This window comes from Balaenoptera musculus, chromosome 4 (genome assembly GCF_009873245.2).
Source record: "Balaenoptera musculus isolate JJ_BM4_2016_0621 chromosome 4, mBalMus1.pri.v3, whole genome shotgun sequence".
Taxonomy (NCBI): domain Eukaryota; kingdom Metazoa; phylum Chordata; class Mammalia; order Artiodactyla; family Balaenopteridae; genus Balaenoptera; species Balaenoptera musculus.
Window position 1 is genome coordinate 35,555,844 of NC_045788.1, and position 16,236 is coordinate 35,572,079.

At 41.6% G+C, this 16,236-nt stretch overlaps 1 protein-coding gene across 1 annotated transcript in view; it reads left to right on the forward strand.

Moving 5' to 3' along the window:
* Positions 1-841: 841 nt before the first annotated feature.
* Positions 842-16,236, forward strand: part of GMPS (guanine monophosphate synthase) — a 90,232-nt gene continuing 74,837 nt past the window's right edge. The window contains exon 1 of the mRNA XM_036851007.1: positions 842-1,183. Within this exon, the coding sequence (XP_036706902.1) occupies positions 1,157-1,183 (27 nt within the window). The 5' untranslated portion in view covers positions 842-1,156. The remainder of the gene's footprint in view (positions 1,184-16,236) is intronic.

Sequence of the window (16,236 nt, forward strand, 5' to 3'; positions counted from 1 at the left end):
TAACTGAATATCTGTTAAAAGGCTTTGTAAACGGAAAGCCGCCCCAAGTGTTACTATTTATTCCCCAACCCTGATTTAGACCCACAGGTGACCAAATTCAAGGTACTGTAATACTTGCATTGACGGGTACCAGTGAGTAGCTGGAGAGACTACAGTTCCTCCCTTTCCCACAAACAATCCAAATAAAAATATTGCTGTGCAAACAGAGCTCTACTCCGCCGGTCCAGTTTCCCACCAGGTTGCCGCTCCCAAACCCCTTCCTTTGGGAAATTCTGCACCCGCTGTAGAACTTTTGAGGGACCTAAGTGATCAAATGTCACTTTTAAGTCCACGTTGAAGTCACCACGAAACTCTTCAAAGCAGCCTTGGCCTTCCCCCTGACCCGCAACCTGGGATGAGGCCGCACCACCGGGTAAGTGTTCCCCAGTGACCCAGCTCTCTGCAGGCCTCCTCTTCAGTGCCACCAGCCTCTCGCATCAAAGGCTGCGGGCCGGCGGGCCAAACAGTAAGCGCACTGCGGCTTGGGTTTTTCTCCGAGGCCAGCTTTAGCGGCGGGGGTGGGGCAGGACGCCACCGGCCTTCCTCTCAGCGCCTGCTGCCGGGTACGGGGGCGGGACCGGGGCAGCTAAGCTGGGCGCCGCGGGCTCCTCCTCCAAAGGGCGGGCCAGACAGGGGCGGGGGCGCGGCCAGGTGCCGCAGGCCCCTCCTCTTGTGGGTGGGCAGGCCCGAGACCCGCGGGTTTCTACTCCCGGGGGCGGGCCTGGGCGGCCCGGACGGATCCGGAGGCGGGGCCGGACGCCGAAGTCCCCGCCTCCAGAGGCGGGCTTATTGGGCTGCAGCGGCGGCGGCAGCTGCGGGTGTCCGCTGCTCGGCAGCCTAGCCACAAGGGCTCTGGCTCCTCCCAGTGGCCGGCCAGTGCGGAAGCAGGAGGCGGGGGCAGCGTGCGCGCTGCTGGTCTGCTCTCCCGCGGCGCTGGGGCCCGCGCTCCGCGGCTGCTGCTCCACTCGGCGCTTCGCAGGCGGTCAGCTCCTCTCCGCGCCTCCCGCCCGCTCCTCGACCAGGCCTCCTCCTCAGCCCCGGCCCGTGGCGTCGACCCCCACCGGCCCTCTCCCGCCCCGTCTCATCTCTGGCCGCCGCCGCCGCCGCCCCAGCCCCGATGGCTCTGTGCAACGGAGACTCCAAGGTCAGTCTCTGGCGTGGGGGGTCCCTGGCTCACCGCTTCCGGACGGTGGCAAGGCTCCGGGGCCGGGGAGCCACCGCGCGGGGCCCTTCCCCGCCTCCTTCCCCCAGCCCGCCAGCGGAGCCCTGCGGCCCTGGCAGCGGCGCGTCGGAGAGCCCCCAGTCGGGGCCTGTGGCATGTTTTCTCCTCGGGAGCGGCAGGTGCTTTGTTAATTTTTGTCTGCGTGTCGGGGTTCCTGCGCCCGCCGAGCTCCTGGCGTCGGGGAGGGCGTCAGCTTCCCGTGGTCGCGCCGCTGGCCCCAGCCTCCCCCGCGTCGCTGTGGGGCTCAGAGCCCGCGGAGCGCGGTCGGAGGGTGGGGGTAGGGAGGCGAGCGGGCGTCTGTGTGTGTGTGTGTGTGTGTGTGTGAGTGAGTGTCTGTCTGTCTGTGAGGGGGGCTTCCTCAGCCCTCACCCAGCCCCTTCGGGAGTCGGGCAGCCTTTTGTGGAGCTCCCGGGGCCCGCCGAAGGCAGAGCGGGGTCGGGGCCTCGCGTGCGGCGTTGGAGCTGGGCGGGCCTCCCGTCTTCCCGCCACCCCGTTTCCCGCCTGCCCTCGGTGGGGCTCGCCGGGTTCCCCCACGTCGGCCTTGGGGTCCGCGGCGGCGAGGCCGGCTCTGGATGAGGCCGCGTGACCGCGCGCCCTCCCCCCTCAGCCCCCGTCAGCGCCCTCCCGGGGTCGGGGCCGGTGGCCGGAGGGTCTCTCACTCCGTTCCCCTCCCCCCATCCTTCTCCGAGGGAAGGAGCGTGTGTCCAGCCCCGCCCCCATCCCGCTCACTCCTTATTTTTCAAGTTGGTTTGCGATGGGACCCGCTCCCGGTTTTGCGAGCGCCTTCCGGGACGCAGGCCGGCGCCACCGCGCCCGGGAACTGGGGGGGTCGCGAGTCCCGGGTGCGGGAGAAGTTAACTCAATGTGCCGAGTGGAGGGAGTAGTTTGGGCCGCCTCTGCGTTTCTCGTCACCTCCGACTCACTTCTTCAGACCCTCTTCTTTCGTGTCGCTTCTGAATTGAGCACCTTCGCTTTCACTTCTGTGTTAAAATTGTCGTTGGCCTGGAGTTCTTTCAGACCCGCACAATCAGTGTTGTCAGCGGGAACCCGCGCGGTTTTGAATTGCGATTTAAGCGAAATTTACCTCCCACACGCTGTTTAGGGCCTGGCTATAAGAAATTACTTCATTACGTTTCATTCAGGATGTGTGGAACTTTAAACATCAGGTGGGAATTGGTGTTCTAAGTCAGGTAGAATCGTCTTTTCGGCAGTATTCTCTTATAAAGGTGGTGCCTAGTCACATCTTAGTGGGTCCTCTCCATGAATAATTGCTTACTCTCTAGTAAACATTCAAAGAAATATTTGTTGCACAAATGAGTAAAGGTTAAGGTAGCTGACAAACTCCTTTAAACCGAGGAAAACTAGTGCTCAGACTAGTTGGAGCTCTTTCTCAAGATTGTAAACGTGAATGAAGACACGCTAACCTTTAGTTTTTGACCTCAGAAGCTTATGTAAACCTCAACATAACAGCTCTTTCCTGTACACTCGTTAACTTACAAAGCATTTTTATTCTCCCTTTAATTTTGAGCCGTAAAATCATTGAAAAGATTCATCTTTGTGCTGGTAGAGGAAATGACTGTGTTATTAGGAGGATTCAAACCTAATTTACAGACTTTGAAAAATATGTGCTGATTTGAAAACAGTATTTACGCAAAATTGAGTGACAGCAAGAAGTTAAAAGATTCAGTTTCCAAGTTACCTGACTCCAGTGTACAGAACATACAACATACAGTATTTTTCCTAGCTGGTATGTTTTTTTTTTTGTTCAACTTGAATTTTAAAGAGAATCTTATCAGTTTGATATATTTGAGACCCAGGTGAATTGCTGGTTACCTTATTTTTATTTCAAGGTTCTTTATGTTTTGTAGCATAAGCAAGCATGTGTCTTTTTTTCTTTCTTTCTTTTTTTTTTTTTTTTTTTGGCTGTGCTGCTTGGCTGCTTGTGGGATCTTACTTCCCAGACTAGGGATCCAACCTGGGCCCAAGCAGTGAAAGCGCCGGGTCCTAACCACCGGACTGCCAGGGAATTCCCTTTTTTTTTTTTTTACTTTACTAACAATTAAATGTAAAACAAATTGAAAGCATTTTCAAGAGGAGCAATCCAAGAAAATAACATTTCATCACATCTATGATTATTTCATGTACTCCTAAGGAGGGGAAAAAAACCCCTATAAGTAAGCCATGATATGTAAAAACTTTCTGATGATGTGATCAATGATATGTCATTGATCATAAGAAACATTTAAAGTAAAGAGATGTTTAAATATGGGGGGATTTGCAGAGTAAAGTAAGTGAAATATGATATTCTGAGAGGTCCACCCAGAAATCTAAGTAGGCACCTATTTTCCATAGCTTACCACTGAAACCACCTTTCCCTCTGGTGTGAAATACAGGTACTGGACCCAAGCTTCCGTTGTATATCTATTGTGCTTCTGACAGTTGTGTGTAAATCTTAGTTGATAAAGTGGGGAAAGAGCTCATTTTGATTCCTATTCTGGTACATCTCAGTATTTTTCGGGGTTTTCGAAAAAGACATTTCTGCATGATAGAAATTAGGGAGAGACCTACCTAAATTCTGTAAAAGGATTTGGGCTGTTTTCATTAGTTTTACCCACAGAGTATCATTTTAGAGCTGGAAAGGACCTGTATGAGTTCTCGCTTCCTAAGCTGAAAAAACATAGCTGGCTTTTCTTTTTCTTCAGGGCTACTTTGGTTAACCATCCAAGGCAGAGATTATTCTTTTCCTTAAAGAGCTGATATAATGTTATTTAGTTAAGATCTTATCTCATATAAACAAGAGCATAGGCAGTCAGCTTTTCTTTAAAAAGTTTTTACAACCATTCAGTGTTTTATATGAATATATGTATGTAGCAAACATTAGACATAGTAACTTTTTTCAGTTTTATTAAGGCAAGACTATGAGAGTAAAGTTCTTTGGACTACTTGTCAAGTTTCCCACTTTTGGTCCCATCTAAGCCTTAGACTTTTTTTTTTTTTTTTTTAAACATCTTTATTGGAGTATAATTGCTTTACAGTGGTGTGTTAGTTTCTGCTTTATAACAAAGTGAATCAGCTATACATATACATATATCCCCATATCTCCTCCCTCTTGTGTCTCCCTCCCACCCTCCCTATCCCACCCCTCTAGGTGGTCACAAAGCACCGAGCGGATCTCCCTGTGCTATGCAGCTGCTTCCCACTAGCTATCTATTTTACATTTGGTAGTGTATATATGTCCATGCCACTCTCTCACTTCGCCCCAGCTTACCCTTCCCCCGCCCTGTGTCCTCAAGTCCATTCTCTACATCTGCATCTTTATTCCTGTCCTGCCCCTAGGTTCTTCAGAACCTTTTTTTTTTAGATGCCATATATATGTGTTAGCGTACAGTATTTATTTTTCTCTTTCTGACTGACTTCACTCTGTATGACAGTCTCTAGGACCATCCACCTCGCTACAAATAATAATTCAATATTGTTTCTTTTTATGGCTGAGTAATATTCCATTGTATATATGTGCCACATCTTCTTTATCCATTCATCTGTTGATGGACACTTAGCTTGCTTCCATGTCCTGGCAATTGTAAATAGTGCTGCAATGAACATTGTGGTACATGACTCTTTTTGAATTCTGGTTTTCTCAGGGTATATGCCCAGTAGTGGGATTGCTGGGTCATATGGTAGTTCTATTTTTAGTTTTTTTAAGGAACCTCCATACTGTTCTCCATAGTGGCTGTATCAATTTACATTCCCACCAACAGGGCAAGAGGGTTCCCTTTTCTCCACACCCTCTCCAGCATTTATTGTTTGTAGATTTTTTGATGATGGCCATTCTGACTGGTGTGAGGTGATACCTCATTGTAGTTTTGATTTGCATTTCTCTAATCATTAGTGATGTTGAGCATCCTTCCATGTGTTTGTTGGCAATCTTCTTTGGAGAAACGTCTATTTAGGTCTTCTGCCTAGTTTTGGATTGGGTTGTTTGTTTTTTTGATATTGAGCTTGCATGAGCTGCTCGTAAATTTTGGAGATGAATCCTTTGTCAGTTGCTTCATTTACAAATATTTTCTCCCATTCTGAGGGCTGTCTTTTCATCTTGTTTATGGTTTCCTTTCCTGTGCAGAAGCTTTTAAGTTTCATTAGATCCCATTTGTTTATTTTTGTTTTTATTTCCATTTCTCTAGGAGGTGGGTCAAAAAGGATCTTGCTGTGATTTATGTCATAGAGTGTTCTGCCTATGTTTTCCTCTGAGAGATTTATAGTGTCTGGCCTTACATTTAGGTTTTTAATCCATTTTGAGTTTATTTTTGTGTATGGTGTTAGGGAGTGTTCTAATTTCATTCTTTAACATGTAGCTGTCCAGTTTTCCCAGCACCACTATTGAAGAGGCTGTCTGTTCTCCATTGTATATTGTTGCCTCCTTTATCAAAAATAAGGTGACGATATGTGCATGGGTTTATCTCTGGGCTTTCTATCCTGTTCCATTGATCTGTATTTCTGTTTTTGTGCCAGTACCATGCTGTGTTGATTACTGTAGCTTTGTAGTATAGTCTGAAGTCCCAGAGCCTGATTCCTACAGCTCCGTTTTTCTTTCTCAAGATTGCTTTGGCTATTCGGGGTCTTTTGTGTTTCCATACAAATTGTGAAATTTTTTGCTCTAGTTCTGGGGAAAATGCCAGTGCTAGTTTGATAGGGATTGCATTGAATTTGTAGATTGCTTTGGGTAGTATAGTCATTTTCACAATGTTGATTCTTCCAGTCCAAGGACATGGTATATCTCTCCATCTGTCGGTATCATCTTTAATTTCTTTCATCAGTGTCTTATAGTTTTTTGCATACAGGTGTTTTGTCTCCTTAGGTAGGTTTAGTCCTAGGTATTTTATTCTTTTTGTTGCAGTGGTAAATGGGAGTGTTTCCTTAATTTCTCTTTCAGATTTTTCATCATTAATGTATAGGAATGCAAGAGATTTCTGTACATTAATTTGTATCCTGCTAGTTACCAAATTCATTGATTAGCTCTAGTAGTTTTCTGGTAGCATCTTTAGGATTCTCTCTGTATATTATCATGTCATCTGCAAACAGTGACAGCTTTACTTCTTCTTCTCCGATTTGGATTCCTTTTATTTCTTTTTCTTCTCTGAATGCTATGGCTAAAACTTCCAAAACTATGTTGATAATAGTGGTGAGAGTGGACAACCTTGTCTTCTTCCTGATCTTAGAGGAAATGGTTTCAGTTTTTCACCATCGAGAATGATGTTGGCTCTGGGTTTGTCATATATGGCCTTTATTATGTTGAGGTACGTTCTCTCTGTGCCTACTTTCTGGAGGGTTTTTATCATAAATGGGTGTTGAATTTTGTCAGAAGCTTTTTCTGCATCTATTGAGATGATCATATGGTTTTTATTCTTCAATTTGTTAACATGGTTTATCACATTGATTGATTTGCGTATATTGAAGAATCCTTGCATTCCTGGGATAAACCTCACTTCATCATGGTGTATGATCCCTTTAATGTGCTGTTGGGTTCTATTTGCTAGTATTTTGTTGAGTATTTTTGCATCTATGTTCATCAGTGATATCGGCCTGTAGTTTTTTTTCTTTGTGACATCTTTGTCTGGTTTTGGTATCAGGTTGATGGTGGCCTCGTAGAATGAGTTTGGGAGTGTTCGTTCCTCTGCTGTGTTTTGGAGGAGTTTGAGAAGGATAGGTGTCAGCTCTTCTCTAAATGTTTGATAGAATTCACCTGCGAAGCCATCTGGTCCTGGGCTTTGGTTTGTTGGAAGATTTTTAATCACAGTCTCAATTTCAGTGCTTGTGATGGGTCTGTTTATATTTTCCTTTTCTTCCTGGTTCAGTCTCGGAAGGTTGTGCTTTTCTAAGAATTTGTCCATTTCTTCCAGGTTGTCCATTTTATTGGCATATAGTTGCTTGTAGTAATCTTTAATGATCATTTGTATTTCTGCAGTGTCAGTTGTTACTTCTCCTTTTTCATTTCTAATTCTATTGATTTGAGTCTTCTCCCTTTTTTTCTTGATGAGTCTGGCTAGAGGTTTATCAATTTTGTTTATTTTCTCAAAGAACCAGCTTTTAGTTTTATTGATCTTTGCTATCGTTTCCTTCAATTCTTTTTCATTTATTTCTGGTCTGATCTTTATGATTTCTTTCCTTCTGCTAACTTTGGGGTTTTTTGGTTCTTCTTTCTCTAATTTCTTTAGGTGTAAGGTTAGGTTCTTTATTTGAGATGTTTCTTGTTTCTTGTTGTAGGATTGTATTGCTCTAAACTTCCCTCTTAGAACTGCTTTTGCTGCATCCCATAGGTTTTGGGTCATTGTGTTTTCATTGTCATTTGTTTCTAGGTATTTTTTGCTTTCCTCTTTGATTTCTTCAGTGATCTCTTGGTTATTAAGTAGTGTATTGTTTAGTCTCCATGTGTTTGTATTTTTTATAGATTTCTTCCTGTAATTGATATCTAGTCTTACAGCATTGTGGTTGGAAAAGATACTTGATACGATTTCAGTTTTCTTAAACTTACCAAGGCTTGATTTGTGACCCAAGATATGATCTATCCTGGAGAATGTGCCGTGTGCACTTGAGAAGAAAGTGTAATCTGCTGTTTTTGGATGGAATATCCTATAAATATCAATTAAATCTATCTGGTCTGTTGTGTCATTTAAAGCTTATGTTTCCTTATTAGTTTTCTGTCTGGAGCACCTGTCCATTGGTGTAAGTGAGGTGTTTAAGTCTCCCACTATGATTGTGTTACTGTCGATTTCCTCTTTTATAGCTGTCAGCAGTTGCCTTATGTATTGAGATGCTCCTATGTTGGGTGCATATATATTTATAATTGTTACATCTTCTTCTTGGATTGATCCCTTGATCATTATGTAGTGTCCTTCCTTGTCTCTTGCAACATTCTTTATTTTAATGTCTATTTTATCTGATATGAGTATTGCTACTCCAGCTTTCTTTTGATTTCCATTTGCATGGAATATCTTTTTCCATCCCCTCACTTTCAGTCTGTATGTGTCCCTAGGTCTGAAGTGGGTCTCTTGTAGGCAGTATATATACGGGTCTTGTTTTTGTATCCATTCAACCAGTCTGTGTCTTTTGGTGGGAGCATTTAATCCTTTCACATTTAAGCTAATTATCGATATGCATATTCCTATTACCATTTTCTTAATTGTTTTGGGTTTGTTATTAGGTCATTTCCTTCTCTTGTGTTTCCTGCCTAGAGAAGTTCCTTTAGCATTTGTTGTAAAGCTGGTTTGGTGGTGCTGAATTCTCTTAGCGTTTGCTTGTCTGTAAAGGTTTTAATTTCTCCATCAAATATGAATGAGATCCCTGCTGGGAAATCTTGGTTGTAAGTTTTTCTCTTTCATCACTTTAAATATGTCCTGCCACTCCCTTCTGGCTTGCCGAGTTTCTGCTGAAAGATCAGCTTTTAATCTTATGGGGATTCCCTTGTATGTTATTTGTTGTTTTTCCCTTGCTGCTTTTAATATTTTTTATTTGTATTTAATTTTTGATAGTTTGATTAATATGTGTCTTGGCGTGTTTCTCCTTGGATATATCCTGTATGGGACTCTGCTCTTCCTGGATTTGGGTGGCTGTTTCCTTTCCCATGTTAGGGAAGTTTTCAACTATAATCTCTTCAAATATTTTCTCAGTCCCTTTCTTTTTCTCTTCTCCTCTGGGACCCCTATAATTCGAATGTTGGTGCATTTAATGTTGTCCCAGAAGTCTCTAAGACTGTCCTCAATTCTTTTCACTCTTTTTTATTTTGCTCTGCAGTAGTTATTTCTACTATTTTATCTTTCTATCTATCTCAATAGATAAAATGGATAAGGTCACTTAACCATTCTTGTGCCTCAGTTATTCTGCTATTGATTCTTTCTAGAGAATTTTTAATTTCATATTGTGTTTTTCATCGTTTGTTTGCTCTTTAGATCTTCTAGGTCCTTGTTAAACGTTTCTTGTATCTTTTCCAATCTCTTTCCAAGATTTTGCATCATCTTTACTATCATTACCCTGAATTCTTTTTCAGGTAGACTGCCTATTTCCTCTTCATTTGTTTGGTCTTGTGGGTTTTTACCTTGCTGTTTCATCTGATGTGTGTTTCTCTGTCTTCTCATTTTGCTTAATTTACTATGTTTGGGGTCTGCTTTTCACAGGCTGCAGGTTCGTAGTTCCCGTTGTTTTTGTTGTCTGCCACCAGTGGCTCAGGTTGGTTCAGTGGGTTGTGTAGGCTTCCTGTGGAGGGGACTAGCGCCTGTGTTCTGGTGGATGAGGCTGGATCTCGTCTTTCTGGTGGGCAGGACTGTGTCCATTGGTGTGTTTTGGGGTGTCTGTGACCTTATGATTTTAGGCAGCCTCTCTGCTAATGGGTGGGGTTGTGTTCCTGTCTTGCTAGTTGTTTGGCATAGGGTGTCCAGCACTGTAGCTTGCTGGTTGTTGAGTGGAGGTGGGTCTTAGCGTTGAGACGGAGATCTCTGGGAGAGCTTTCGCTGTTTGATATTACGTGGAGCCGGGAGGTCTCTGGTGCACCAGTGTCCTGAACTCGGCTCTCCCACCTCAGAGGCACAGGCCTGACACCCGGCCGGAGCACCACTACCCTTTTGGGACGTCTGAGGTCTTCTGCCAGCGTTCAGTAGGTGTTCTGTAGGAGTCGTTCCACATGTAAATGTATTTCTGATGTATCTGTGGGGAGGAAGGTGATCTCCATGTCTTACTCCTCTTCCATCTTGAAGGTCTCTTCCTAAACCTTAGACTCTTTTGGAGTAGATGTAGGACCTGCCCCACCACCTTCACTGAGATGTTGACTAGGGTATATCATACTTGGATTAAAGGTTTTTTATTGTAAATACTTGTTGATTGCATGTGATATAGAATCTTTAATGACATCTAATGTTGAAAATTTAAATTTGCCATTTTCAAATTTAAGTTTTGAACTGAATGAAAAGATGACCTGAGATTTTTATTTGGGGTGCATTGAGAATGGAAAAACTATCCTTCTATGATAACCCTATAGTACATTTTTTTCAAAGGTCAAAGTTGGATATTTTTTTTCCCTCCAGATTTTGTCCTATCTGTTAAGGAAGAGCTGTTACAGACAAAAGGAATGGTTTTTATTGTTCTCTGTTCTTAGACTTGAAAGGTTTTGAGATTCCTCCAGGAACCTCAGATCACCTTGGGCCAACTTGTCTCTTAAGGAAAATAATTGTCTTTTAAGAATTAAAAATATACATAGTTTTGTCCTATACTCATTCAAATGTGTTTGATACTTTTTAAGGCTATTTAATAGTATATTTTAAAGGATGCCGTTTGAAGTAATGAATGATTATTTGCTATCCAAAACCATGGAGTTTTTCTTTGTTAAGGTACTTAAACTGTTTTCATGCCTCCTTCTAACCTAAACTCTGTTTAGATGCTCAAAGTCAATGAAGTCCTCAGGGTTAATATGTGATTCTGAAGCACTTTATGATTCTGAAGCACTTTATGAATCAACGAAGAAATAATAGAATCTTTGTGTCACATATATAGTTCTAGGTTGTGTAGAATGTTCTTCCCATGTAGAATTGGTGGGTTTTTTTGTATTTGTTTAAGAATCACAGCAGTTCAAAAATAGCTTTACTATAGTAGTAGTGTGATATTAGTTAGTTTTCTGGTTGGCTGACCCTTGCCATCCCTTCGGGTTCATGGTTTTGAGGACCCAGGAGATGCTTTATGTAGTTATGTCTGTAAATTCACTCATGTAGTCCACTACAACTTGATAGGGAATAAGGTCTTTGTTTATTGTAGTGTGACCATATACTCTTTGTGTAAACTGGGGCACTTGTGCATAAAAGGAGATGCTAAAAATAATTTAAATTTATAATAATTGCTGTGAAATGTTACCAAATAAAATAAATATTTGCTGTATCGTGTAAATCCAATTAAATAAACAGCAAAACTACTGTAGCATTAAGTGCAGATTACTCTCTCTGTACATTATGCACAGGAATACACAGAGTCTCTTTCCTACATGTATTTCATGAACACCTTACATATCCCACTGACCCAGCTGATGGAGGCCTGGAGGTTATGCGCATTTTGCAAGCTGAAGAATGGCTGTGGCACAACTAGCATGTACACCAAGTGGCTGGCCGGGACAGCAGCTTCAAACACTCTGCTATCAGCACCCACAACTGGATAGAGTTAGTGTCCAAGTGTACTTCTTTGATCAGGAAAGGGTCAGGAAAGAGAGAGATGGGTTCTCAGTGGTTGGCTTTTAGATTGAACCAGAAGTTGAAGTGAGAACTCTGTTAACTGCACCTGCACTCCACAGAGTACTAGGCAAAGCCATGGTAGAAGGTGGAAGTATAAAGTGGAAATATAGCAAACCCATACTATCTTACTTTAATGCAGTTATTCATAATAATATTTAAAAAATGAAAAACATGAGACAGTTGTTAAGTTGGGTGGGATGTGGGAATAACAGCTGTAAATTAGTACAGTCCTGGGCAAACTGGGCCATATGGTCACTCCAGTTACAGAGTACATATCATCCTGAATTTGGATCTTGATTTCTCTAGTGACATGTATTTAAAATTTGGCTGAAATTCAAGCCTAATGTGTATACATTAAAATAGTTTTTTTCTGAATTAGTAACTATTCTGGGAGTTATTCTAAACTTCTTAAAAATTGAGTGTCAGGACTTCCCTGGTGGCGCAGTGGTTAAGAATCTGCCTGCCAATGTAGGGGACATGGGTTCGATCCCTGGTCTGGGAAGATCCCACATGTCGTGGAGCGGCTAAGCCCATGCACCACAACTACTGAGTCTGCGCTCTAGAGCCCGTGAGCCACAACTACTGAAGCCCGTGCACCCTGGAGCCTGCACTGCAACTACTGAGCCCACCTGCCACAACTATTGAAACCTGCTAACTTTAGGGCCCGCATGCCGCAACTACTGAGCCCGCATGCTTCAACTACTGAAGCCTGCGTGCCTAGAGCCCGTGCTCCGCAGCAACAGAAGCCACCACAATGAGAAGCATGCGCACCCCAACGAAGAGTAGCCCTCGCTTGCTGCAACTAGAGAAAACCCGCACGCAACAACGAAGACCCAACATGGCCAAAAAAAAAAAAAAAAAAAATTCAGTGTCAAATTACTTGCTTTCTAAAACTTGAGAACCAGCAATGTTGAAACTGACCAAAAGGTAAAATAATCTGCTCTAGTCTGCCATAACATTTGCAGAGGATGTTTCCCAAACATTTAAAACTGCCTGGACATGTAAAATTCCCTATTTGTTGTGTTTGTCAACAGGAGAACAGAACCCTTTTTATTCTCAAAACTCAACGGAGGTTTACGTAAAATTAAGTCACCCTCACCTTGTTTATAATTTGGAGAACTAATTCTTATCCTCTGAGTTTTCGTTGTGAATGTAAATCAGGGACTCCAGAATTCTAAAATCTGCTTTGGACAACTTTTGGGTGAACAATCCCTAATTAATTTGGGAGATTCTTGATGCATAAAAATGGTTGTGGATAGATCATTGTTTTGGTATATTATTGGTAATAGTGAAACTTTTTTATGCTGTGATTTTTCCTGCTTTTAACATTTCATGAAAAATTTCAGACAAGCAAGTTAAAAGAAATTTTAGTCAACATTTGTGTCCACCACCTAGATTCTACCATACTTTTCTCAAAAAAATTTATTTTTGTAAAAGCTTAATTCAGATATAATTCAAATACCATAAAATTCTGCCCCCCCCCATTTAAAGGGCACAATTCAGTAGTTATTAGTATATTCACAGATTTGTGCAGCCATCACCACAGTCGATTTTTAAACATTCTCATTACCCCCAGAAGAAATCCGGTACCCTTTAGCAGTCAGTCCTCATTCCCCCCACCCCCCGCCTCTCCCTCCCAACCTTAGGCAACTACTAATCTATTTTCTATAGATTTGCCTACTTTGGACATTTTATATGACTAGAATCTTACAATATGTGGTCTCTTGTGACTGGCTTCTTTTACTTAACATAATGATTTCAAAGTTCATACATCTGGTAGTATGTATAGGTACTTTATTCCTTTTTATTAGCAAATAGTATTCCATTGTATGGATATAGCACCTTTTATTTATCTATTCATCAGTGGATGGGCATTGGGTTGTTTACATTGTTTGGCTATTATGGATAATGCTGCTATGAATATTCCTGCATAGGTTTTTATATAGAAATAACTTTTCATTTCTCATGGGTATATACCTAGAAGGGGAATTGCTGGGTCATGTAGTAATTTTATGTTTAACCTTTCGGTGAACTGTCAGACTGTTTTCCAAAGCGGCTGCAGTATTTGTTTTCCAAAGTGGCTGCAGTATTTTACATTTCTGACAGCAGTATATGAGGTTCCAATTTCTCCACATCCTTGTTAACACATGTCTTTTTGATTATAGCCATCATAGTGAGTATGAAGTGGTATTTCATTGTGGTTTTGATTTGCATTTCCCTACTGAAGGATGATCATGAGCATCTTTTTGTGTGCTTATTGACCATGTATATTTTATTGGAAGAAATGTCTGTTCAGATCTTTTGCCCATTTTGAAGATGGGTTATTTGTCTTTTTATTGAGTTGTAAGAATTCTTTATTTTAGTGACAGGTCTCATCAGAAATATGATTTGCAGATATTTTCTGCCATTTTGTATGTTGTTTTTCACTTTCTTAATGATGTCTTCTGCCAAATAAAAGCTTTTTAAAAAAAATTTTTTTTAAATAGGCCTAGTTAATTTTGTTTATTTACTTATTTTATTTTATTTTTGGCTGCGTCAGGTCTTAAGTTATGGCATGCGGGCTTCTCTCTAGTTGTGGCGTGCGGGCTCAGTAGTTGTGGTGCATGGGCTTAGTTGCCCTGTGACATGTGGAATCTTAGTTCCCTGACCAGGGATCGAACAGGCGTCCCCTGCATTGGAAGGCGGATTCTTAACCACTGGACCACCAGGGAAGTCCCATAAAATCTTTTAGTTTTCATGAAGTGCTACTTATTTTTTAAAATTTTGTCACTGTGCTTTTGTTGTCATATCTAAGAAACATTCTTAATTCAAGATCCTGAAGAGTTTGTGCAATTGCCTATGCTTTTTAAAAGTTTTATAACTTTAATTTTTATATTTAGGTCTTTGATCTATTTTAGCTAATTTCTGTATATGCTATAAGGCAAGGTACCAACTTCATTTTTTAAATTTTTGGCTATCCACTTGTTGCAGTACTGTTTTTTGAAAAAACTATTATTTTACTTTTGAATGACCTTGGCACCCTCCTCAGAAATCAGTTGACCGTTTATTATTGGACTCTCAGTTCTGTCCCATTATCTGTATGTCTGTCCTTTTGCCAATATCACATTGTCTTCAATTTGTAGCTTTGAAATTGGGACATGTGTGAGTCTGCCAGCTTTGTTCTTCTTTTCTAAGCTTGTTTTGGCTATTCTGGGTCCCTTGACTTTCTATATGAATTTTAGGATAATCTTATCAATTTCTGCAAAGGATTTTGATAGAGATCACGTTGAATCTGTGGATCAGTACGGGGATTAGTACTATCTTAACAGTATTAAGTTTTCTGACGCATATGTGGGATGTTTTCCCACTTATGTCTAAATCTTTCAGTAGTGTTACATAGCTTTTTAAGTATAGGTTTTGTACTTCTTTAGTTAAATTGTTTTATTCTTTTTGATGATATTGTAAATGGAATTTTATCTTAATTACATATTTGGATTGTTTATTACAAGTGTATACAGTTGATTTTTGTGTATTTATTTTGTATCCTACTACCTTACCAAGCTTATTTATTCTAATAGTATATTAGTGGAACTCTCAGGATTTTCTTTATATAAGATCATGTCATCTGCAAATAGAGATAGTTTTACTTTTCCTTTCCACTCTAGATACTTTTTTCATTTTCTTGCTTAATTGCCCTGCCTAATACCTCATACTTTTGCATAGAAGTGGTGAGGGCAGAAATCTTTGTTCCTGATCTTAGTTGGGGGGAAAGCATTTTGTCTTTATCCATTAAGTGTAAAGTTAGCTGTGGGTTTTTCATATATGCTCTTTATCAGATTGAGGGCATTTCCTTCTGTTCTTTGTTTGTTGATTGTCTTTATTATGTTAAGATGTTGGATTTTTGACAAATGCTTTTTCTGCATATATTCTGATCATCATATGGTTTTTGTTCTTTATTGTGTGGATACGTTAGATTAATTGATTTTGAGATATTAAACCAAACTTGCATTCCTGGGATAAATCTCACTTGGCCATGGTGTATAATCCTTTTTTGTAAGTTGCTGGATTTGGTTTGTTAATTTTGTTGATTTTTACACCTACATTCGTAAGAGATAATGGCTTGAGGACTTCCCTGGTGGTCCAGTGGTAAAGAATCTGCCTTCCAATGCAGGAGACACGGGTTCGATCCCTAGTCATGGAACTAAGATCCCACATGCTGCAGGGCAAATAAGCCTGTGCGCCGCAGCTACTGAGCTCGTGTGCCACAACTAGAGAAGAGAAGACCTGCACGCCCCAACTAGAGAGAAGCCTGTGCGCCGCCACGAAAGATCCTGCGTGCCACAACTAAGACCCGATGCAGCCAAAATATAGAAAGAAAGAGATAATGGCTTGGAGTTTTCTTGTGATGTCTTTGGTTTTGGTGTCTGGACAGTACTCTGGCCTCATAGAATGAGTTGGGATACCATTCACTTTTTTTTTTTTTTTTTTTTTTTTGGCTGTGCCCAGCAGCACGTGAGATCTTAGTTCCCTGACCAGGGATTGAACCCATGACCCCTACAGTGGTAGCAGGGAGTCTTAACCACTGGACCACCAGGGAATTCCCTACCATTTACTTTTTACTAAACTTGCTTTGTGTGATCAGTTTCTGGACTGAGACCCTAGTTTACATTTTAGTGGATCATTTTCATATTAATGCATTACTGTATTGAACTGTGAGATACGTTCCTCCCAAGT